The following is a 25,347-nucleotide window of genomic DNA, read 5'->3' as shown; positions in this document are numbered from 1 at the left end:
TCAGGAAGGGCATCCGGTGTGAAACCTGTGCCAAGTTGTTATGCGGACCAGTCGGTCCGCTGTGGCAACCCCTCACACACGTAGGGAGCAGCTGAAAGATTAAACAATTAAATATGTACACTGTTAACCAAAATTATGGAAAGTGTCATGACTGATTTATTGATTAAGATTGATTTTAATATGCTTTAAAAACAGGTTGGATCCTCTTAGTTCCAGTGAAGGGAAACTGTAATGTTTCAGCTTACAGATATTTCTACACCATCGTGTGTTTCTAACTTTCTAGCAGCAGGTCTCATGGTCAGGGTGCGCATACTTTTGACCTCATGGCTTACAATTGCATTGAGCATTGCAGATAGTCTAAAGAGCAAGAGAAATAATGAGGGTTGATAAGGTGTGCACGAGCAGCTTTAAACCCCACCCCGTCCTTCGCTAATTAATTCATTCATTAAATTCATAGTTAATTAAATACGGCGTCTGTAACAAGGTTGAACAGTTTAGAGCGCGCTCCCGCAGTGCGCGCTCTTCGTCGCGTAGTGCACGTCGCCCCGCCCACCTCTCCTGTCCTCCGCTCAACACGCGCGCGCGCCCTCGCGCAAGTCGATCAGAGTAGAAGAGTGAGGTCTGCAGCGCAGCTGTTCACGTTCAGCGGGGTGAGTCTCTCAAATAATCCGCCTTTAAAGTCCTCCTTTGCGTCTTGTTAACGCGGACTATCGAGCCGTGTTCCAGTTTTCAACTTATTTCCGAAAAGTTAAGTGACAGGAATTCGTTTGTTTTGTGCGGTCGCGCGCACCAGCCGTTAAAGCGTCACCTCCTGACAGTTTCTCCTCACTCGCCTCAGAATCTCTCATAAAACTTTAGCATCGTTGCTAACTTACTCACGAGGGATTTTTTTTAACGTGTTTAGTGCTAAAACATTTTTTGCAAATCTTAAAACGTGGATAAATTCATTTAATTATGAATTAAAAAATCAATTTTGATACTCACCTGTTGAAAGACATCGAATTTCACTGAAAATCAGCTATTACATTAATGTACACGGCTCGCGGTCACGTCACTGTCATTTACATACGGACTTCGTAGGTATGTGATATTTTCTCATCAAAATATCAGTTTTGTACCATTGATATTATTGTTGTATTTTATTCTTGTTGGATGTGTGCCAAATGAGCCAGAATGTGTCTTCTTTTTGTTGTACATTTTTCTACATTTATTTTCCTTGAAAATCATAAATCTTGTATTGTGTAGAGCATACAAAAAACATAAATATGACGTCATGTCAAATCCAAGATCATGAACATATCATAAAAATGTGATAAGACGGTCAGAAACTATTGTAAGTTGATCATTAGTGATAATTAATCTCTTTATGATGCTTCAAAATGCAGTGTATATGTTGTTTTTCCTTGGAGTTGTAGCTGAAATACTGAAAAGTAGCTTAAATAAGCGAGACACTCCAAATAAGGAGACATAAGAAATTAGGGTTTCATGTAGTTGTTGATGATCACAAAAACATGATGGTTCGCTAAACACCTCTTATTGTTTTGTGCAGTTCAGAGTGTCTCCTCTAGAGGCGCAGCTGAGCACATGTGCATACGCACACGCTGAGAGATAACTATGAGTCCAGGATGCAGCACGATGGGGGGGTCATGTAGATACACCAATCAGGTATAACATCATGAGTAGTGAGAGGTGAAGTGAATAAGACTGATGATCTCCTCATCATGGCACCTGTTAGTGGGTGGGATATATTACGCAGCAAGTCAACATTTAGTCCTCAAAGTTGATGTGTTAGAAGCAGGAAAAATGGACAAGTGTAAGGATTTGAGCTTTGAGTTTGACGAAGGGCCAAATTGTGATGGCGGATCAGAGGACTGGATCCAGAGCACTGGACCACTGGATCAGAGCATCTCCAAAACTGCAGCTCTTGTGGGGTGTTCCTGGCCTGCTGTGGTCAGTATCTAGCAAAAGTGGTCCAAGGAAGGAACAGTGGTGAACCGGCAGTGTTGGGTAGGTTACTTTGGAAATGTAACAGGTTACAGGTTACTCTGTTTAAAATGTAATAAGTAGTGTAACTTTTCAATTACTTTATAAAAGTAAAGTAACTGATTACATTTGATTACTTTTGGTTTACTTTTAAGTTTATAACGGATATTTTCAACTAAATCATTTCCAAACATTTATCCCAGGCAGGGTTTACAGTAGAACTCAACTCTGTTTACTGTTAGAATTTTAAATCTTTCATCACTTGAATTAAGATTATATTTATTTAATTTTAAGCACAGCCACAAAACCAGACTTCATAACAAAAATTGTTTAATACTGTTTTAGGAATCAAATCTTTGCATAGCTATGACAGGACACACTGGCAAGTAACAATGCCTTGGAAAAAAAACATAATCTGTAAAGAGTCATCATAATGTACGCTACAGTGTTAAAATAACTAAGTTATATTAGATCTGACACCAACACATTTTCAGGGAGGAAAAATGTGAGCTATATATTTTCTGTCAAAGGGTTCATAAATAGAAGTGTGCCTGGTAAAGGCAGCTAGCAGCAGGGACGATTTTAGGATTTTCATTTAAGGGGGCTCAGCCCCCAATGAGGGTATAATAGTAAAAAATAATAAATAAATAAATAATAAAATAAATAAAATAAAGGTTTGACTAACAGGGTAGGATGGTAAACTTAATGCAGCATTCCACTGTATTGCATAGATGTGTATAACATTTGAGTACTGAACAAGCCAAATACGAGTCTTCCTGATCACACACACGCGCGCACACACACACACACACACACTCCTCTGATCCTCGCTCTGTGACTCCGCGGTTTGCGGATTTAAGAACGCGCTGAAAGACGGGGAGGAGCCGAAATCTGCCGCCGTTTTCATATGAAATTTAAAGGGTCTGAGCCGATCACTTATTCGTGTACAGTTTATGGAGAATCGCAGAATTTTAGGGGGGCTTTAAAATGGCCTAGCGACGCCCATGGCTAGCAGACTAGCTAATTTGTTCTGAATGTTTTGAAAACAGGTCTTGAGTACACTATGGGCTCGATGAACGTGCAGGCGTGTTTTAGTGGTTTTGTTTCCACAGAGCAGCTTCAGTAAATCAACTGACCTCTCCGTCACTTTTTATTATACAGAAACGAGTAATATATCATTCCAAACTAAAGGGTCTGTTTTTATTTCTGTACACTCACAATAATTACAAAAATTTTACATTTTAAATATATTATAAAATAAAGAATGGCTAGGTTCCATACCTGCAGATGCTTCCTCAGGTTCAACATTGAAGTTCAACATTTTAACAGCTAGCAAACAAATTTTGCACTGAACTGTTATATTTGCCTCTTATTGGATTTTAGGATGAAATTATGTTTAAATTTCCAGGACTGAAATGCATTTTTATCACTCGCCATGGTGGTAACTCTCAGACAGTGTAGTAGCCTAAAGCTTTCCGAGGCCATGTGGATTAACGTAATTGGCAGACATGCCGCAAATTCAAACCAGAGAACCAATCAAAATCATCAGAATAGCACCGCTTTAACAAACTCTAACAACAAATTAATAATTATTCAACATATACTAGTTTTTTTAAAGAAAATATTCAGATGTAACTCTATTTGTAATCTTTAACATTTTCATAAATAACTGTAATTTTAATTACATATTTTTCTAAGTAACTGTAACGAGTAAATGTTACATTTATTTTGTAATTAAGTTACGTAACGCCTTACATGTAACTAGTTACTCCCAACACTGAACCGGTGACAGGGTCATGGGCAGTCGAGGCATGTACGTTGGGAGCGAAGGCTGGCCCGTGTGATCCCATCCAACAGACGAGCTACTGTTGCTCAAATTGCTGAAGAAGTTAATGCTGGTTCTGATAGAAAAGTGTCAGGATACACAGTGCGGGACGGGTCAGGGCTGTTTTGGCAGCAATATTAGGCAGGTGGTCATAATGTTATGGTGTAATGTAATGTTATGGCAGTGTGTATCTGAGTCTCTGTGTGTCGGTTTAATGTTGAAACACTTTTAGTTGTGTATTGATTTGTGCATCTGGACTGATTTTCAAAAAGAAAAGATACTGATACAGATGAAGCCTGTTTGTTTTTGCACATAATGTTAATTTTTCACTGGATGTTGCACTGTGTGTGTGTGTGTTTGTTTACATAGGTGTAGTGTGTGTGTGTTATAAAAGGAACTACAGAATAGGCTTTTATATGAAGGTAATGCATGTCAAGGTGGTGTGATGTGGAACGACATGCAGTGGAGTTCTTAAAGGAATGATTATGTATTAGTCACAGATTATTTGGTGCTTCCACAGTACAAGTCTCTGTGTATGAGCTGTTACTATAGTAACAATAACGTATCGGAAGAAAGTGCGTTGATTGACCACTTAACCTCTGGAGCTACCTCTGACTCACACCATCTGACCAATCAGATTCCAGAATTCAGCATAAGGTATATTTAATGTTCTCTATTTTATTAGCTGCTATTCATAACCTGCTATTATTATTATTATTATTATTATTATTATTATTATTATTATAATTTTATAATTTTTATCTAAAAAAATTCTTCTACAACTTGTTCTACACAAACCCCCCAAAGTTGCATGCATCCAGGCGAAAATCTAAATCTAGCCATCTATGCCTTAAGATCATAAAATGAAGAAAAAGGTTGCTTTGTAAAACAAAAATATAATAATAAAATTTATTTATTTATTTATTTTTTAAAGTAGATATTTATTTTATGGGTTCATTTTCATTATTGACTTTTATATTGAATAGAATTTTTAATTTCTGCAGCAGTACAGTATTGTTGCGGTTTTATTTTTTTCTAAACACTTTATCATCAAAAAAAAAAAAACACATTTTGCAAAATCAAAACAATATTATCATTTCACTCAGCCTGTCTCTCTCTCTCTCTCTCTCTCTCTCTCTCTGACACACACACACACTTGTTTTTCAGTCCATCTTTGTTCTGTTATCTGTCAGTCTTCCCCTTTCTCTGTTTTCTTGCTCGTACCCCCCCCCCCCAATCTCATCTCCTCTGTCATGTCTTGTGCTTTTTTCTTCTCGTCTTCTCTTCTCTCATTGCTCACAAAGAAACAGGCTTTCTCAAGTGCTACTCTCATCTTAATTAAGAGAGAGAGAGAGAGAGAGAGACACGGAGGGTGAGAGAGAACCAGACCGTGTTTGAATTAAGTGAGGAGAGAAAAAGCTAAGTAAACTTGTGTGTGTGAGGTTTATGTTTCTGTGTATAAAAAGTGAATCTAAAGAGGTATTTTTTATTTATTTAATTATTATCGTTTTTGGATAAAAAGCCGTTCTGAATTGCCCTTGAGCTTTCAGTGAGGCCTTATTAGGATGATGTGGTGTGTGTAGGGGTTACTCGTCCTGTCCTTGGCCCTTTGTTCACCGCCGGTATGCGTGTCTGGCTCGGTGCTGAAGTAGGGAGGCAACATCGCTGAAGGCTTTTGATCAATTTTTTTTTTTTACTATTTAATTGAAGAAAGGCGCTCATAAAAAGTTTGCTATTTTAGACACAAGCGTAGAGGACATGATCAAAGCAGAGGATGAAGCTTGTGATGTGATGAGAAAAGTACTGTGAGCATCACAACACTTCAAGACTTTCGTCTGATGCTCGATTAAATTTGTTATAGCGTGTTTGAGGATTTGTTTCATGTAATGTTTCATCAAACTTAATACTTTGGAAAAAGAAATAGCCTTTATTGGTCACATATATATTACTGCACAGTGAAATTCTTTCTTCACATATCCCAGCCTTGGAGGTTGGGGTCAGAGGGTAGGGTCAGCCATGATACAGTGCCCCTGGAGCAGAGAGGGTTAAGGGCCTTGCTCAAGGGCCCAATAGTGGCAACTTGACGGTGCTGGGGTTTGAACCCCCGATCTTCCGGTCAGCGACCCAGAGCCTTAACCACTTGAGCCAGCACTGCCCCTTATCCCTTCATTTCTTCAGCAGACCTCACTTTGTGCACAGGGGATGCATAATGTCACGCTGGAACAGGTAAACAAAATGTAAACAATCTATAGTGATCCACTAAAAATAAATTCCAAAAAAAAGAAATTTAACTTTAAAAATGAAAGAAAGAAAGAAAAAAAACAGAGGCCGGTGATGGAGCGAGGGTTTATCACAAGCAGTGACCAGAACGAACTTGTCTCCCAGATGATCTGTGCCAGTAAAAGCACCCATAAACAGACAAAAAGTACAACATGTTTGTTAATGAGCTGAACTTTGTAAACGTTGGTTAATCGGTGAGGTATAAGTGGAATAGTGAATAGATTTTGGCTTTGAGGTGTTGTGTGGGTCAGTAGTCTGCTGTGTCCCTCAAGACATCACTCAAGTGTACTTGTTAGAGTCTTAGGCCACGCCCATTCCAGACATCCCACATGCATGTTGTTAATATTTTACTTCTTGTTCTTGGGATAGTTTTTAGTTGCTTTAGATAAAAACTTTCCTTAAAAAATGTAGGTTTTAAAGGGTTCCAGATGAAGCTTGTAGTCGTTGTGTTACCTGCAACCTGCTGATGAAATTATAACAACAATTAATGTAGAGTTTAGTCGTGTCCAGAGTGGAATGTGTTCAAGGCTTCAGCTCCATGCCACGAGAGAATATGACGCCTTGGGTGTATCTTCCACTGCTGTACACAGGTAGGAGTGTGTGTGTGCGTGTGTGCGTGTGTGCGTGTGTGTGTGTGTGTACGTCCATCCTCCTCCAGTTTAAGGGAACAGCTTGTCTCAGATACTGTCTTATTAACAGAGTTGGCAGCGAGCCCTTTCACCTTTACCTCGGCTGTATTAACCATGGCAACCTTCCAGGTCACTTACATACACACACACACACACACACACACACACACACACTCAAACACTCCTACCTGTGTACAGCAGTGGAAGATACAAAATATATAGACACACTGAGCTGTTTCTTTGTTTCACACAGAACTCTCTAGTCAGTTTCAAAGATGCTGTATGCGGCCACAAATTATCAAATTATTCTGTTTTCATATTTACCCGTTTTTGTGAAAGGAGAGTTTGTATGTCTGCTTTCATTTCGGATCATGGTGCACAAGAACGTAACTTGGGGGTGAGCCAGTTTTTGTTTTATTGCATTGAATAAAAATCATGCTGAAAAAGCTTGACAAACAGCTAAAGAAAAATCAGTTAAAATCAAGTAAGATTATAAATATTAACAAGTGATTTTGTGTAGAAACCTGATATGTCTTTAGCATATTTAGGTTCTTTGGTATCTTCAACATATCACAGAACAGTTCCTCTGCAAGTTAGCTCAAATGTGATTGTGAGCAAAATATATAAAGCTGTAAAACTTTGGGTGACACAATCAGAGCGTATAACTATAGCAGTTAGAGTCGGACCTGACTTCAGAGAAACGCTTTCTATTTCCCGCATTTATTTTATTAACTTTGTCTCTTCTGCTGCTGCTCACTGCCAGCTCTGAGTCTCTACCGATCTTCTTCTGACTGAAAGATCAACTGTTTTAAGATTTGCATTAAAACAGAACACTTTCTCCTGTCCTTGGGTTTTTCACTAAAACACTTGCTGAAATTATTTGAGTTTAATTAGCTCCCGTGCCAAAATGTCGTATGTTCAGACTCCCATATATCACCATCTAGCAATTAGAAGTTTGTCGAGTCTGTGTTAGGTTTTCTATTTAAAAAAACTTTCTGCCTTTTCCCCAGATATTTGCACCCAGGCTTTTTAATCTGATGTTGATATTTTGAATGATAAGGTCAAAAACTCAGGCAAGGTTTCAGACTCCTTCTCTGTAATTATTCTGTAATCAAAACTCTAAACTACTTGCACATAATTTAAGATGATTCAAAAAAATATTGCTTCATCAAGTTAGAGTTTAGCATTCTATAACTTACAATATCTCCTCCCTCTTCACCTCTCTTCTTGATTAAAATTAGTCAACACCTTATTAGTTACTACTGTTAGTATTTAACATAACGTAGTTCAACAAATTTCGAAAAATTTAATGGACTTTGTTTGCTTTATTTCTTCTTTTGGTTGTCCAGAAACAATTAAACCTGCTTAAGAAGTGGAAGATGAGTTTTAATGTAGATATGGTGGTGCTTTTATCTGGGAAATGATTACCATCATGTCTCATGATCACGCCGAGTTCCTCATACGAACCCAAAGTTGATTATTATCCACAACACTGTTTTATTCTTCTTATACCACAGCAGCAAGTGCAATTTTTTAACGCCACATTGTTGTTTTGAGTGTTTATAGTTATATTTAACAATGTGGAACGTCCATGAGACAAGTTGTAGCCTGTTGCCGCATGACAGAAGCAGCTGCATATCTGAGACTGAACGCTTCTAATGTAAATATTTTTGAGTAGCTGATCTAACCACCAGGCCGTGTGTTTACTGTTGCACACAGCCACTGTGGATAAAATAATCATGTTCTTGGTTGATCTTTTTGCATCACTTAGTCTTGAGTAGTCTTGAGCATTTAATTGTGTTTCTCCTGTCACGGTGTGTTCAGAAATCATTTGCAGCTTCTCCACATGGTCAGTTATGTATTGTTATAGTGGATTCAGAAAGTATTCACACCTTTTTAGGCTTTGCACACTTTGTGTTGTTGATTTAATTTTAAAGAATTAAAATTTACTGATTAAAAATTAAAAAAGGTTAAATTTAGACTCGTTGATAGTAGCATTCCGAAATGAGCTTAGGTCCATCCTGTTTGTTTTAAACATTTCTAAATGTCTCTAGAACTTGACTGGAGTTCACATTCATTTGAATGGACATGAACACACATACCTGTGTTTAAAGTCCAGACAGAAATCCAAGCCACAAAAGATTTTAAAGAAACTCTTAGTGGACCTCCAAGATCGCATTGTGTTGAGACATAGATCTTTGCTGAGGATATAAAACCACTTCTGAAAGGCCTTGTCGTCGCTCTTAGTCTCTGATCTACTGAACCTTCATGAGGATGTGCACTGCAGAGCACTTCTTTAAGTCTTCATAGACTTGTGTTCATCTTGTAACTGTCTATAAGATGGTCAAGATGATGAAAGACAACCCAGAGAGCGAGCGCACTCTAACAGAGCCTCCACAGAGATGTGAGAACCTGATGGAAAGACAACCATTTCAGAAATCCTCCATATTTATGTTACAGTAAAGTACTGAGGATTTCTGGTCTGATGGAACATGAAACATGGTGCTGCATTAAGTGCCATCCATGTGGTGAAGCATGGTTGTGGCAGCGTCAAGCCATGGGGATACTTCTCAGCAGCAGGTTGGTTAGAGTGGACAGAAAGACCCTCTTGGATACCTGATCAATGTAATTGTCTAATTTATTGTCCTTTATTCTGTTTAAATTATTATAGTAACAAGACACAGGATTATAATTCAACAATACGTGAAGAGGAAATTACTTCTTGATTAAGTTTTAACATCGCACGAAGAATTTTATCACGAATAACCGACTAGAGACTTATCGAATGTAGCACCTGCAGATGTCCTGAACAAAATTATGCAGTAAACCGCATCATCGTAATGTATGTGGTGGTTTCTTTTTCTGTGAAGTGGATCAGGAGTTCCCAGTATTCATATAGACTCCTCTGCATGTTCCTGAATTATTCATGTGTGTGTGTGCGCGTGTGTGTGTGCACGTGTGTGCGCGTGTGTGTGTGCACGTGTGTGCGCGCGTGTGTGTGTAAGTGTGTGTGAGTGCATGCGTGTGGACAAATGTGAAGCTTAGTTTGAGCTCCAGATCTAAGGTCACTCATCTCGAGTGGCTTTCCTGAGCTGCTGATGTGTCTCTTCTCTCCGTTTCCTCTCTTTTTCTTTTTTTGCTTTTCCTTTCTTTGACTTTTAATGCACAGAGAATTTCACATCCAATTTATAAAAAAAAAATTCAATTCTGAAGGTTGGTTTCAGATAATTCACCTCCAGTTAAAAGATCTTCGAAGGTCTCAATTTTAGCCATTTTATTATACTTTTAAGCACACTGGTGATCTCTTTCATACTGAAGAGGAAAAAGTAAAAGAAATGAATTTTGCACAAGGGAAGAATGTGCAGTGATGGGAAATGAAGCAGAAGGGCCGTTAATAATAATGAGGATAACAGTAAAGCGTTCATCAGATGTATTCCTGTGATATTCCTGTCCCTGTGATGTCCAGAAACTTTTTTTTGGACACGATCACTCTCTTGCTTGAGTGAGGAAGTAGAAAAATGATCCTAATCATTCAGCCTAATGAAGACGAGCTCCTTGTTTATGTGATGTGCTCCATAAATAGGAACATATGTTAACAACGTATTTATATAAACACTGTAATGGTCTTTGCTGTTCCTCACCTGCTCAGGCTGTGTAACTATAAATCATCATGATGAGAAGAAGAGCTACAGGAGTCATGTATTGAGCACATTTCCATCCCTACTTCTCCAGGAAGCTTGTTATTCTGGTTAGGTTCCCTTCAAAGTTTTTGCTTTTTTTTATTTTTGCCAAAACAGTACATTAGAGTCTCTGTGTCATCTTAGAACCTTTAACTGTGTTTCCCTCCATGCAGAGTAAACAAGATGATACTCCAGTGTGTGTTTTCTTTTCTATAATGGTATAATGATGACATTTTGCTTTTGTCAGCCATGTGTGAAAAATAGATTGTTAATTGAACACAGAAGAAATTTTCTGACTACAGGACACAGTAAATCTGAGGCCGTATCTCCCCCCAGGTTCTCTCTGTAACCCAGGGAATCTGGCTTCAGGCACGAACATCACCACACTGCCCAATTATCTGCCCTAAGCTCGACTACGTATCTGTCATTAAAAAGGTCAGGAATGATGCATCTGAACAGGTGGACAAATTAGTGTAACTGTGGATGGATGTGATCTGGATGGAAGTCTAGGGGCAGACACAGGATTTTAAAAGAAATGATGAACTTTGGTCACTAGGAGATCATCAAGTATTATTATATCGTAGTATTTTGCGATCATTTTTTCTGTTTAAAATATCTCATTGGAACTGGAAGTCTAGCATTTTCACCTTTTCTTAGTCAGGAACCATGTTAGTCACATACACTCAATAGTAATGTGCACTCAGGAGTAAATGTTTTATTTATTTAAAAGGTTATAACAATGTTTAAGGAAAGTATGCAGATTGATTTTATTTCACGTTAATGAACTCAAAACGTCCTCCAGTACATTGACAGAAAGTGATGCCCAGTCTTTATTTGTCTTGGCTCATTTAAAGCAGTCTCTTTAGCGCTAAAATGTGTTTCAGTGGGAGTTCCTTTTTTTCTTTTTTGAGAGGGTTGATGTTCCAGAATTATTATATTTTTTCATGTTTAAACATTTTAAATGAGTGTCTTAAAGAGGAACCGGACAGACATCTGGGATAAATTTTCGTCTCTTAAAAAGAGATGAGTAAATAAAATGTTCATAGTTCATGCTGTAAAACTTGTATCCTCAACAGAATAAAATCAATCAAGTCGCTGCTTCTGCCCAGTCATTTCTGGAATAAGACGTAGAAATCCGAGTTTGTTCTAGGTTCGACTCATAAATCTTTTCCTACGAGTATCTTTTAGCCCCAAAAAAAGTTATTATTTATTGGGCGGAAAAAAATGAGGAAATTAAAACAGAAAGCCTAAAAAACCTTGTATTTGAGAGGACCGAGCGAATCTGTCGCAGGGCGCGTCGTGTGCTTCCACAGCGGAGAAGTCACAGGTTTCATCATTGTGCAAGGTTAGAATTTTTATGTTTGTATCACAGCCAAAAGGGAAGAGGTAGCTGAATGTCTTTAGCGGTGTGAGGCTAATTGCTCGTTTCTACTCCACCAAGTTCAGCGTGCAGGGATTCATGCTGCTCTGCCTCAATGGAACAACACGCAGCATGACCTTTGATACAGCGCTTTGATTTAAAGCATAAAAAAGTGCATGGACTCGTGAGTGCAGGCAGACAGCATGACCTGTGGAGATGGAGAGAGAGATCTCTTCCCTCTCTCTCTGTCTCTCTCTCTCTCTCTCTCTCTCTGTTTCTGTCTCTCTCAAAGTACAATGAACTGCGAATCGGATATTAAAAGATTCATCAGATTGACAGATCAATTGATCGCTGAAAAAATAAAAGTTTATTACTTGTCTGTAGTTTGTAATTTGTTAATAAGTACACAATTTTGACACAGATTCCTCTGAGTGGAATTATTTGGATTAATTCTTATTCTTATCTCATGCTCAGATTCGTCAGGTTCAGTATCAAATATAACAGCGTAAATTAACCTGAATATGCTGGACTTGGATGGATGGAGCTAATTAAAATAGTTATGCTTAATTAATTTCCTCACACACTGAGACATTTAAGCTTCACCTCCGAAACATCATTTAATTCTGCTCTAATTTCTCATCTTTTTTTGAGGCATGGAGAGATTCATCATCTAGCCAAGCTTTAGTGTTCTGCCTAGGCCCAGGTTTTGTTTTGTTAGGAAACTGATTCACAAGGATAAAAAATAAGTGGATAACATGCAAGGAATATCACTCGACAGGTTGTGAGGATATACAAAAATAATCCTACACCAGAGTGGTGTGAGTTCATCTGACTACAGGGTGTGGAGTTCCACTTGGACCACGGTGATGTACCAGTGATTACAGTGCTGAATTTATTAACCAACAACACAATGCACATTTTAATGGAATCTAGTTCGAATTAATATTAATCTGACTAATATCACAGTCTCTCTCTCTCTCTCATTCACATTTACACACAATCATTCAGTCATTCATAAAAGCAGAAACTTGTCTGTGCAGAAAAACCTGTACAGAGCATTAACACTGGAGGCTTCTTCCCTAAAAGTTGGAAAAATTTAAAAACAACGTTGAATTTGTATTTTGTTAGGGTTGATTTGTATGTACATTTTTATATGTGCAAAGAAGGTTATTTTACTGGATATTTTTTCCCCCAAAAGTGCTTTAATGAAAAAAAATAAATAAATAAACTTGTGTGTACACACACCCACACAGTCTGGCGCTCTCGTAGTGTTAAAAAGTTGTTTCCCGGATATAGATTGTTCTTCATTCCGTTCTTTGTTGTTTTCTGGTCCGGATTGTGATAAGTGGGTTCAGTGGGTTCTTTCTGTCAAGCCGTAGAGGTGTTGACCCTCAGGCTGCGTGTCTGTGTCTATTGACACTATTACGCAAAAAAAACAGAACCAAAAAAAAGAGCCCTAGACCTTTAGCACAATTCAGTTGTGTGTGTGTGTGTGTTTTCCCCCTCGTATTTCAAGGACTTTATCTATCTCATGGAAATGGCACATTTCTCTTAGATGTGCTGCCATTTTCAAGACAGGAAAAAGTCCAGGGATGGATTCTAAAATGTAACATAAAATGTTCAGAGGGGAGGGAAAAAAAAAATTCTATCGATCTGGCACTCCGCAGTGGTAATGGACTTTAGACTGCATCGATGCGACACAACAAGTGGTGAAATGAGTGCGTTATGGACTAGTTATCCTGTCTGGTACAGATTTTCTCCGAAAAGAGCACTTAAAGTAGTCTTTCGAAGGATACGTCGACCCAGGATCCGTTTCACAGAACTACCCCGAGACCTGAAAAACAAAAAGTAGCACTTGTTTTATTTATTTATTGATTTATCTCAGATGACAGCGCTTGTCTGTCATTATCATTTCCGTAGAAATAGGCAGGACGCAATTTATTTATTTCACTTTTTTTCTTTTTTTTTTTTTTATCAGTCTCTCCTACTCAAGAAAGAATTTAGGCACAAGGGGAACATTTACACAACATCTGCTTCACCGTCGAAGAGACAACTGGTGTCTGAATTCTGCTGCTGCTTCTTCAGTTTTTGGATTGGAGATATGAGGCTGACGTTTTTTAAACTGCCTTTGCCTTGTCATTTAAATTATTCTAAATCTTCGACTCAAGTTGCTCCAGCGTTCTGTCTAGAGCTTCAGACTTGGATTCTTTTTGTATGGGGAAAAAAAAACACACTGTGGGCTTTCGAAGAGAGTTGCTTCAGTTCATTTGCACACCATGTGTCCTCGACCATGTTCATCCTGAATACCAGCATTCCACTAGTTTGAACGTACATTTAAAGCTTAAACCACTCTTTAAGATTTCTAAGACACATAAATGCATTATTTCTCCACGACGCCCCTGACCACTTGGAAACTCCTGATGCACTTGCTCCTGAGAACTTTCTGTAGCGGTTCCTTTAGTCTGAAAGACCCCGATTCTATACTATTTGTGAAAAAATTGTTTTTAATTTTTTAAATCTTTAAGGACACCAGACCATCAGAGCCGTGCGTTTCTTATCTAAACTGCACAGTTTTATAGAACGTCTTTTGTTTTTTATGCTGGAGAGTTACATCTTCTCTTCACTGGAACTAAGAAGCCCAGACCTGTTCCTGTTACCCATTGACCCTGTGCACAAAGCGAACTCCATGAAGACACGGTGTGTTAAGTTTGTAGCAGATGAACTCAAGTGACTGTGTGTTTGTACTTTGATGCACCGTCTGTCTGTGTTTTGAATTTTGGTGTGGGTCATGATGACAGATTGGGATCAGCCCTAATAGAAATGTCCTTCCGACTCTCTGGCTCATGTTTGTTACTATCTGTTCTAAGCACTTAACGTTGTCATGATGATGAGACTTAAAACAGTTAAAGTAATAAATAATGAAATGTCCCTGAGCTCATTTTGGACACACGAACATCTCTTGGCTGATGGACTACATCTGTTTTGGGGTGTGTGGTAATTGTCTGTCTGACTTTTTACCATGTTTTCTGTTTCAGGTCATTTTAATTTGGAGCAGGCTGTATATGTTTATTATTGTTGCATATAAATATATGAACACATATGGTGCATAAAAATGAATTGTACTGAATATTTTTTTTATTATTTTCAGCTTTGTGATGGTTACAGGCGCTTAAGCCAGGACCTTGTCTGAATTCTCCACCCCACGATGAGCTCCTCGTCCCCGACCATGCATGAAGCAAAGGACGTGGATCAGGAGGAGGCACCGCCCCTCTTTCCTTCCCTCTATCCTACGTCTCTAGGGGTGGACAGAGGAACTGTGTGTATCCCTTCTCCGTACGCAGATAACAGCCACGGAGAGATGTGCTTTTATGGTCCGCCTGTGCCCGAGAACCCAGCCGTGGCACCTCCTCTCAGCCCGTCGCTCATCTGGACCTCTCACAACACCCACACCATGCCAGCTCTGTCCCTGCACTGCCCCCCTGCACTGCCGTACAGCGAGCCACAGATACACACCACCTGGGCTGACAGCAAGCCACACGGCACGGTTCGAAACAGGTGAAGGGCCGAGGGGCTTAAAGAATATCCATCTCATAATGCTTAATAAAGCAATTTCTTACACTACCAGTCAAAAGTTTGGACACACCTTTTAATTCAGTGTTTTTTGTTTAGGGATTTATTTTCTACATTCTAGAACCATACTGGAGATTTCAAAACCATGAAATAACACATGGACTTCAGTAATCCATATGTAATGACAACAAAAAACAGTCAGTTGTTATTTTAAGACACGAAGGTCAGGTGTTCTGGAATAGTTCTTGTAAGAACAGTATCGTCAAGTGCATTTGCAAAACCCATCAAGCACCATGATGAAACTGGCTCACATGAAGACCATCCCAGGAAAGCAAGACCAAAACTGACCTCTTCTGCAGAGGAGAAGTTCATTTAGAGTGACCAGCCTCAGAAATCACCAATTAACATCACCTCAGATTAGAGGCGTTATGAAGTCAATATCAACTGTTCAAAACACATTATTGTGGATTTCGGCCGCCTTCAGCATTGTTTTAGAATGTAGAAAGAAAGAAACATCAGGAAAGACCATGGAATTAGAAGGTGTGTCCAAACTTTTGACTGGTAGTGTACATCTCATGAATTATCATCAGTTCAAAATATTTACTGATTGAATTTATACCACAGCACTGACCAGACTGGTCAGAAGGTGTTCTCTTACAGAAGTGCTGCCCATAGTTAAAGTCACAGGTTTATATTAATGTCCTCATTCTGATATGTTATTGTTCTTATAGTAACAGCTCATTCGTAAGGAAGTATACAGCAGACCCTCCATATAATATTTGACTAATTGTTGTACGGTTATATTTTTGTTAAGGAAACATTCGTTGTCAGTTCTCAGAGGTAACTTTTAACTTTGGTTACTTTTAAGTTTTCCATCTCATAATATTCGTGTATCTGTGTGTGTGTGTGTGTGTGTATAACGATCTTTCGACACTGTAGTATAAGGGGAATAAAACATTGGGATGGTAACAGTGATTCTGCGTTATCGCATCATTGTTGATTACTTTCTTGAACTTTCTTGGAGGTTGCAAGTCAAGGCTGCTATCTTCTGAATTGTATTAGTTTTGTGTTTCATTTGACTCTTTCTTTCTCTTCACAGCTCTTTCCTCTCTCATGCAAAGTTGTTCGGGAAGCGATCGGAAGACGGCGACGAAGCTCTGAACTCCTCTTCCACGTCGTCGGGTGCTGTGATCAAAGGTGACATGCACTTCTGTGTCGTCTGTCACGACTACGCATCAGGCTACCACTACGGCGTCTGGTCCTGTGAGGGCTGCAAGGCTTTCTTCAAGAGGAGCATTCAAGGTACCAAAACTAATACACAAGACCTTTTTATATTCTCATGCAAGTAAGACACTGAGAAACAGGTGATGAAAAACAGCAACAACTTTTTTTTTTCTCTCCACATCAACGGTTCTCAATTGCAACGGTCCATGTGGGACAAAAACATTAAAACGTAACGACAGCAAACCAATACTGGTAGAAGCCAAAATGTCCTCAGCCAGCCTGTCTGTCTGTCTTTACAAGTTGAATAGAGACACCGGTTCAGAGAGAAACTGAGTGCAGAAAGCTTTTGAATTGAAGTACAGAAGAGGTTGAAATTGAACTTTTTTTTTATGTTTTTACTGTTAATGCAGTCCCAACAAACACGCCCACACCCCTGAGTAACCACAGGTCCTGTGAGATCTGTTGTTCTCTCCTGAGTTTATAGCCTGTCTGTGAGGTGTTGTGTCTCCTCTATTCTAGTCAGTTAGGTGAAACAACAATGAGTAACTCACCTTGGAACCTGTTTTGCCTAAAACTAACCCATTAACAGTAAAATGCTCTTAATCACTGCTTAAAAGTTGTTGTTTTTTTTTTACTTGTTATATAAATTGATAAATAGCCTGTCACCACGAGTATACTACCATTATATCGTGGGTCCCCTAATTAAATGACCCCCACAATGGACATTATTCATTTTCTGCGATCCCAATTTTTTTTTCAGATTTAGATTAGACATAGGATTGCTGAATTTGAACATGTCATCAATTTACATGTGTAAAAAGCAACCAAAAACCAAAGCTGACTTTACCAGTCTGATGGGAAGTGGTGTGAGAAAATAATCCATGCTGGGGTGGTGTGATATGGCCCAAGTGAACGAGAGGAGTATTTTTTTTCATGCACTCTCTCTGTGTAGCTTATTTAAGTTCTGAAGGTTTGTCGAGTCGATCTGTTAAACACGCTGATGAGCTCTGTGTCTTTAAAATCCTTGAGGTTGTCATGGGCTGACTGTATAGCCAAAAGCATCTAGTAATTTAGAAAATTCTATAGACAGGTATGCAAAGCAGAGCTGTAAATGGAAAACTCAGTTAGTGTTACTGTGTAATAACACTCTAGAATTCTACACAAGTATGCAGTTTGGTTAGTTTGTCTGTTTGTTTGTTTTTTTTGCTGATCTATGCCAGTGTGGTGTCAGGTTAGTGAAACAGGCTAAAGTAACAGCTCACACTTTGTATATATATACTGCAGGACACAACGACTACATCTGTCCAGCCACCAACCAGTGCACAATCGACAAGAACCGCCGCAAAAGCTGCCAAGCGTGCCGTCTACGCAAGTGCTACGAAGTGGGCATGATGAAGTGCGGTAAGCTTCCATTCGATTTTCCCCGTGCTCAGACCTTTCCCTCTGCCTAAAAGTGACAAAAACACAATAAATGATGCTCATTGGAAGCCCCACTTCTTTCCCCCTATCTCACACTTAATATTTTGGCTGTTTGAAAGTGATACTGATGCAGCACCTCCACCCCCCAATTCAAGGTGCACGACGTGAGAGGTGTGGTTATCGAAGTTCCCGCCACCGCCGGGCCACTCAGATCAGAGACGGCTCGGTCAGGCTCGTGGGGGTCCGAGGTCATGCCCAGAGACATTCTCAAGCCCCGCTCCATCTCTCACTTTCTCACCCTGGCGTCAGAGTGCCAGCCAAGATTGGGTTTTCAGGTTTGTCCCCTGAGCAGCTGGTGCACTGCATCCTAGAGGCGGAGCCGCCGCAGATCTTCCTGAGGCAGCAGATGAAGAAACCATACACTGAGAGCACTGTGATGATGTCACTCACGCAGCTCGCTGACAAGGAGCTCGTCCTCATGATCAGCTGGGCCAAGAAAATTCCAGGTCTGTGTGTGTCTGTATATGCTGTAGGTGTCTCTCTGTGTGTGTGTGTGTGTGTGTGTATGTGTGTATGTGTGTGTGTGTGTGTGTGTGAGAAAAATCGAGAATGTATGGACTAAAAGTGATACTGTTCAGTCCACACGTTCTCATATGTTCTCATTTCTGTTGTGTGCGCTCTGTTCATCAGGTTTTGTGGAGTTAAGCTTGGCCCATCAGGTGCACCTGTTAGAGTGCTGCTGGTTGGAGGTGCTCATGTTGGGCCTGATGTGGAGGTCAATCGATCATCCTGGAAAACTCATCTTCTCCCCAGACCTCAAACTCAACAGGTAAACGTTCTCCTTTCAGAAAACTTTACCATATGAACAATTACACGCTTTCACTGCCTTGTGACCAAACAGTGTCCAGAATTCAGCAGTGCTGTGGCACGATGTTGTATAATATAAGGTCCACAGACCTTCTGGTGATGTTTCACAGCTGGACCACAGTACTGTTAAAGAACAAAGAAACCGCAGCATCACTGTTTAACTGTGCTGATTCTGACATCATCAGCAAGTGTGTGTGTGCATGTGTGTTTAACTCAGAATAGCGCATCTTCATGTACTTATCTCTTGCTTATGGCTCTGTGTGTGTGTGTGTGTGTGTGTGTGTGTGGTTGGAATTTAATTCCACACTTCCACGGTGATTATCTCTAAGGTCTTAACTAACCTTGGAACGTTCCTATAACATTGGCTTATTTGCCAACAACACTCTTACATAGTTAGAGTACTCTAGTTGATACGTGTGTGTGTGTGTGTGTGTGTGTGTCTATTCAACTACTCCCCCCCGGGAGGATTTTCAATGCCGCAATAGAAACCTGTGGATCTTTGGTGTAGTGTACATCAGCCTTGAAGTGTACGTTGTTGCCATCTCTGAGCCAAACTGTTGGTGTGTGTCAGTGACTCTAAAACTCAACTGGTTTCCTGACATTTTTAAACAGTACGTCCGGTGCACATACTGGAAATTATTGTTGCTTAATTTTACAGCCAATTCATTATCAAAGATCAAATATTATCTGTTCTCTATTTCTGTCTTTCTATCTTTGGATTTCGTCTCTCTCCCCTTCTAGAAACTTTTTTTTATCTAGATATCTTTCTATCTTTGTATTTCTTTCACCATCTTTATGATATATGTGTGTGTGTGTGCGCGGGCTTTCCCTCTCTCTGTATCTATTGCCGTCTTTTTCCGTCATTATCTCATTAACTTTTTCTCCCATTCTCTCTCTCTCATTATCGTAGGGAGGAGGGAAGCTGTGTTGAGGGGATCATAGAGATCTTTGACATGCTCTTGGCCGGCTCCTCCAGGTTCAGAGAGCTGAAACTGCAGAAGGAGGAGTATGTCTGCCTCAAAGCACTCATTCTGCTGAACTCCAGTATGTGTGAGTGTGCCTATTAAGTGTGTGTGTGTGTGTGTGTGTGTATATGTGTGTGTGTGTGTAAGAAAGAGTGAGAGAGATCAGTGAGTTCAGCTGCATTGCTGTCTTGATTTTTCTGATTAAACTTTGTTGGATTTTTTAATGCAACACTCACGCAGCATTGTTTAAAACCATAATTTAGCTCTGCATGCTGTGCGATGTATTTAAATTATTTAAGACGGATAAATCTTTTAAAGTATGATTTTCCCTCGAGTTTTTTAAAAATGAAAACCACAAACAAATGAGTAACTTAAAGAGCCTGAGGTTCCTAAAAAAAATTAATAAAATCTTCAGTTGCCAGTGGTTTGGTCCAAACAATAACACAAAACCATGAAGGTCTGAAATGTTTCCTGTTAGGCCATAAGGTGAACTAGGGAAAAGTTCACCTCACCTCATTTGAGACAAGTATTGGTACATTAGTCTACAGAACTGTGAATAAAGACCATGAAATGGGGCAAATTTGTACAAAACAGAATTCAACTTCACAGATTGGCATCAAACAAAATTGAACATAGAAATTTTTATTTAAAAAAAAGTCATGTTTTATACATCAGAATTTTCAGTAGGCATGGAGCAATCAGAGAAAAGTAAAAATAAAAACACTCTTTGGGCCAAGTTGAGTGAAATGACTCAAAATTCTGCCCTGCTGCCCTGATTTTTCAATAATGCCAAAATTTTACAATTTTACAGCAGATTCATTACTGCTCCAATGAACCTGAAATATGACCCAGCTCAACATTCCTCATCACTAACATCCCTATCACGATCATCAGAGCCATCATCCCACATAGTTCTTTCCTCTGTTTCCTGGGAAACATTTGCACAATTGTGGCAATTTTGCAGACATACAGGAACATCTTCCAGTCTCACATTTGCTTTGTTTGCAACTGCAGTGGACAACCTGCAACACACTTTCGGGGGCCAGATTTCTAGTCATCCAGGTCACTGTTAACTCCCCATCCTCGAGGTGCCATCCATTGCCAACAGGTGAAGGGGCACACATTATACCTTTAAGAGAATGTCTCATTATGGCTGCTTGGTAGTTTGCCCTTTTGCAGTGTTGGTACAGGGCCTCACTTGTTGGAGGCATGGATCGTTCTGGCAAAGCTGACGATGCCATGCAGAATGCTTTGTATCTTGCATCGTTCACACTTTTGGCACATGGCTGGCCATATAGGTGACACGCATATTTGCAAAGTATTTCAAAGGTAGACTGGTCCAAGTTAAAACTGCTACCCAGATTTCTAAATGCAGTCAGGAAATGCAGTTCCTCTTTCTCACAAGCAACAGAAAATGACTTCTTTTTTTTTTTCCTTTGCCATAAAAGGCACTTGTAGAGTCACAGCCAGAGAAGGTATGGATACCAATAAGTGCCAAACATACACTGGTGCCAAGAGCTGATGACAACTTAGATAAGTCAATGATCCTTGTTTTGTTGCCAACCCCAGTGAAAAAATACAATCTATATGGTAAATCTGGCTGCAGACTTAATGCAGTCACTGCCACATCAGTATCAGGGCTCTTGATGACTATAGTTAGTAATTCCTGTGCAGCATGTTGTGCATGAAAAAACAACCTGGTGTCACATTCCTCATGATCACATGTATGTTTCTGCTATTCTCTGACTCTCACCCTGTAAAACAAGCCATTGTTTGATGCTGTTTCTAAATGTATCCCATCGCGTGCGTGTAAACTCCTTCTTTTCTTCCTTCTTTACGGACGTGAGATGCATATAGCATTGTTTATAAACCTTTTTACTGACTTTTGGTGTGGAGGTCTGGCAGTAATTTCATCCTCTTCGCTACTCGATAGTGACAACAAGGGCGCTGCCATCTTGAACTCATTGGTCCTCATTGGTCAAGCGGGAGGCACGTGATGAAGCCGCATCACTCCCGAGCAAAAAAAATGATTACGCAAGGATGGAACTATTCCCGACTTTAAACACGTATAAAAAATAAACTGCAGGATTACAGACAGAGAACTTTTATTTTTTCATTCTTAACCAGTAGATCTTTTTATTGGAATGAAAAGAGTTTAGTGCCCCATATATGGGAACGGAATGAAACGAAAAGCTGCTTCACCTTACGGCCTATGTCCGTGATTTAAGTCCGAGTCTCTCTGCCGTGTCACTGTCATGTCTCAGACACATTAGGCCATATTAAAGCCATTAGGGAGACAAATTTTGTGAGCTTTTCAAACTCTGTTGTTTTCTTTGCTTGCACAAGACATTAGGAGTGCTGTTTACGATCATGAAACTGCAGGCAGCTTTATACCTTTATCCCCTACAATCTTAAACGATCAGTTCCTGTTAAAAATAAAGAAATAAATCTTTTTTCCCAGTTAACTCTTTGCCTTGAACTTGAACAAAAGTCACAGTGCATCATTTTTATATTGTACCTGAGCCAACTAAATTCCTGAGCAGAAGTTTTGGAATGCCTTCTAGTATAGCTGTACTTTTGCGTGAATTGTTTGGAGTGCCAGACTCCAGACCATGTGAAAGTAAAAAAGTATTCAGTTTCTCACTGACAGTTTATATAAATGATATCTTCTTCTTTTATCCTGGGATGAAATGAATGCGTTCCTCAGACATGACATCATCAGAGAGTGAGAAGGATTTGGAGAGCAGGGCAAAGTTGCTACAGCTGCTGGACACCGTGACGGACGCGCTGGTGTGGGCCATCTCACAAACAGGTCTATCTATGCAGCAGCAGTCCGCACGCCTCGCTCACCTACTCATGCTGCTCTCGCATATCCGGCATCTCAGGTACTACAAACCTCTGGCTTCCGGTCCCATCGGTTTAACAGCCAAACAGTTATCTAGTTAGTCGTGAGACCTTTAAGGGTTGTACTACCATCCCCAGGAAGATCTTTTAGGTGTGTGTTACTTATAATTCACTTTTCTTCTCTCTTCCATCTGCAGTAACAAAGGTATGGAGCACCTTTCCAGTATGAAGCAGAAGAACGTCGTCCTGCTGTATGACCTGCTGCTGGAGATGCTTGACGCCAACACGGCTCACAACAGGCGTATCTCTGCTAGCCCGTGCTCTGACCCTGCAACCCGAGAGACTGCTCTGAACATGCATGCTGACCTCGAGGTCACGACCCCAGTGTCCTCGCGGAACACACCCACACCCCCTCAGCTCCACAGTCCCATCACTCATCAACTCGCACAGGCGCCCGAATCACAGTGCAGCCAGGAGTGAGTGACATCCCCACCTCCATCCCTTTCTCTCTCTGTCTCTCACACACAGCCCTGAATGCATTGCAGCTCCTTTATACAATGTAGTGAAAGTTCTTTATAGTTACTGTATTTTCCAGACTATAAGATATTGGCAAAAAATGTTTTATATGTAATTGTAACGTCCCCTGTGTTTACAGTTGGCCTGCTACTAGAGCGTGTATGCTAGGCTGACCGTTTGTTCTAGTCTTTTAGTGCTATTGTAACAATACACACACACACACACACACCATAGTTGTGTTAGTGGCGATTAGTGCAGGAGCAATAACCTTTATCACCCAAGTGATAGGTTTCACTAGTGATGTTTATTAATGCAAGGTGACTTAACACCTTATAAGGATGGCCAATAATAACAATAACCTTCATAATATCCATAATATTAAACACTTGAAGACTTATAAATTAAGTCTGTTTTGAGAAATTAAAAGTATTTCATGCTCTTCAAAGATATCAAAAACAGAGGCATGTGCTTATATTAGTGCTATAGAGATGTAAATATATTTTATGTTCCTATTTATTGTTAAAACATTATGTCCCTCAGAAGCAGGAAACTGGATCAGGTTTTTCTTCACTTAACTTTGAACAGGGCAGCTTCTTCAAAAAAGGGAAAAAAGTGTCCTATAAATATATACTTAACATTTTTCTGTCTAGACAATCAGCTTATTTCCAGGATTGCAGATGATTTAAACGAGTACGCTCCTAACCGTCTCTGAGAGCTAGATTGAAATGAGTTTAATTCGGTGGTTAAGTGGTCTTATTTGGCACACATGCTTGATGTTAATTCTTCTGTCCTTGTATCTGTAGTTAGAAAACAAAGAAACACGACTCCAGTTAGAGTAACGAGAACGCTGTGATTGTGTTAAAGCTCAGGAAACAAGACAGCGATGAACTTATGCAGCTCTTACTAAACTGAATTAGACTGTAGCAGTAGTTCCCCAGTTTAGAGTATTTCCTGCATCTGCTAGTCCAGGAAATACAGTACACTTCTACAATCTAAATAACTCGACACCCTGTGTTTATTTGCACTACTCATCCCTTTAATCCCTCCTTCTCCTGCTCTGCGGTGCTACGTACATCTGAGCTGAGAGATGTTTTACACAAAAAGACAAAACAAGCAGACACTGCTCCCAGCCTGTGCTGGAGAATCAGGAGCGTGCGGTGTGAACTACGGAACGGATCTGACCGAGCGCCTTCGCTTCAGAAACCCCAGAACACCACCAGACTTTACACGGAGGTTACGTCTGAGGCAACACACAGATTTTACCACACGGCTCCGTCAGTGTGACTTTATCAGGTGTCGCGGTTTCACTCAGTAGATCATCACCAAGAAAAAAAAAGGGACTCTTTTTGTATGTTTTTAAAGAGGTCCAGAAATCTCAACCCCCCCCGAGTCAGTACTGTTTGTGTTTGTGCCGCCGTCTCATCCACTGTAAATAAAGCACAATTAGTTGACGCCACAAAACTCTGCAGAAAAAAAATCATGCATCTAATGAAGACGTGTATAGTTCTCACATTTTTCACATTTATTTCATTGTTTTTTTTTTCTGCATAGCATGCAAAACATTTAAGGCCTGGATACTCTATCCTGATAAACCTGACTGACTGCTACATTAGGAAAAAAATAGAATTGAATAAATTTTATTTAATCATTTAAAAAAAATTTTTTTTAAACAATTGTTTAATGTTTATTAGGTGGCTTTTATTTTTAAATGTAGTTTTTCGTCACACCCTGACCAATATGGCAGCTGCATACAAAAATACACCAATCAGCCATAACATTATGACCACCTGCCTAATATTGTGTTGGTCCCCCTTTTGCTGCCCTGACCCATTGAGGCATGGACTCCATTAGATCCCTGAAGGTGTGCTGTGGTATCTGGCACCAAGATGTTAGCAGCAAATCACAACTTACAGGATACTTTTGATAGATACTGACCACTGCAGACCGGGAACACCTCCACGAGAGCTGCAGTTTTGGAGATGTTCTGATCCAGTGGTCTAGCCCTCACAATTTGGCCCTTCGCCAAACTCAAAGCTCAAATCCTTACGCTTGTCCATTTTTTCTAGTTCTATCACATCAACTTTGAGGACTAAATGTTGACTTAAATATGCTGCCTAATATATCCCACCCACTAACAGGTGCCATGATGAGGAGATCATCAGTCTTATTCACTTCACCTCATAAT

General features: G+C 39.8%; 1 protein-coding gene across 7 annotated transcripts; it reads left to right on the top strand.

Moving 5' to 3' along the window:
* Nucleotides 1–519: 519 nt before the first annotated feature.
* Nucleotides 520–24,724, top strand: esr2b (estrogen receptor 2b). Of its 7 annotated transcripts, none has more exons than XM_058385881.1 (9): nt 520–650; nt 14,906–15,312; nt 16,427–16,629; nt 17,836–17,952; nt 18,126–18,476; nt 18,661–18,799; nt 19,748–19,887; nt 22,510–22,687; nt 22,844–24,724. In XM_058385881.1, exons 2-9 carry the CDS (start codon nt 14,963–14,965, stop codon nt 23,124–23,126), a joined length of 1,761 nt encoding a protein of 586 aa, XP_058241864.1. In that variant the 5' UTR covers nt 520–650; nt 14,906–14,962; the 3' UTR covers nt 23,127–24,724. The 7 variants fall into 7 exon arrangements, with proteins under 7 accessions (XP_058241864.1, XP_058241865.1, XP_058241867.1 ...); XM_058385882.1 differs by lacking the exon at nt 520–650 and adding an exon at nt 659–1,080; XM_058385884.1 differs by lacking the exon at nt 520–650 and adding an exon at nt 1,861–2,007.
* The last annotated feature ends 623 nt before the right edge of the window (nt 24,725–25,347 follow it).

The sequence above is a fragment of the Hemibagrus wyckioides genome, linkage group LG03 (assembly GCF_019097595.1).
Source record: "Hemibagrus wyckioides isolate EC202008001 linkage group LG03, SWU_Hwy_1.0, whole genome shotgun sequence".
Taxonomy (NCBI): domain Eukaryota; kingdom Metazoa; phylum Chordata; class Actinopteri; order Siluriformes; family Bagridae; genus Hemibagrus; species Hemibagrus wyckioides.
Note: the sequence above shows the minus strand (reverse complement) of the source record. Positions and strands in the feature narration are given on the sequence as shown.

What these genes read in the sequence shown, in the direction of transcription:
- esr2b (XM_058385881.1), top strand. Translation starts at nt 14,963, where the DNA reads ATGAGCTCCTCGTCCCCGACCATGCATGAAGCAAAGGACGTGGATCAG. An exon ending in CACGGCACGGTTCGAAACAG is followed by an intron (nt 15,313 to 16,426) that starts GTGAAGGGCCGA and finishes TTCTCTTCACAG; the next exon opens with CTCTTTCCTCTCTCATGCAA. An exon ending in CTGGGCCAAGAAAATTCCAG is followed by an intron (nt 18,477 to 18,660) that starts GTCTGTGTGTGT and finishes TCTGTTCATCAG; the next exon opens with GTTTTGTGGAGTTAAGCTTG.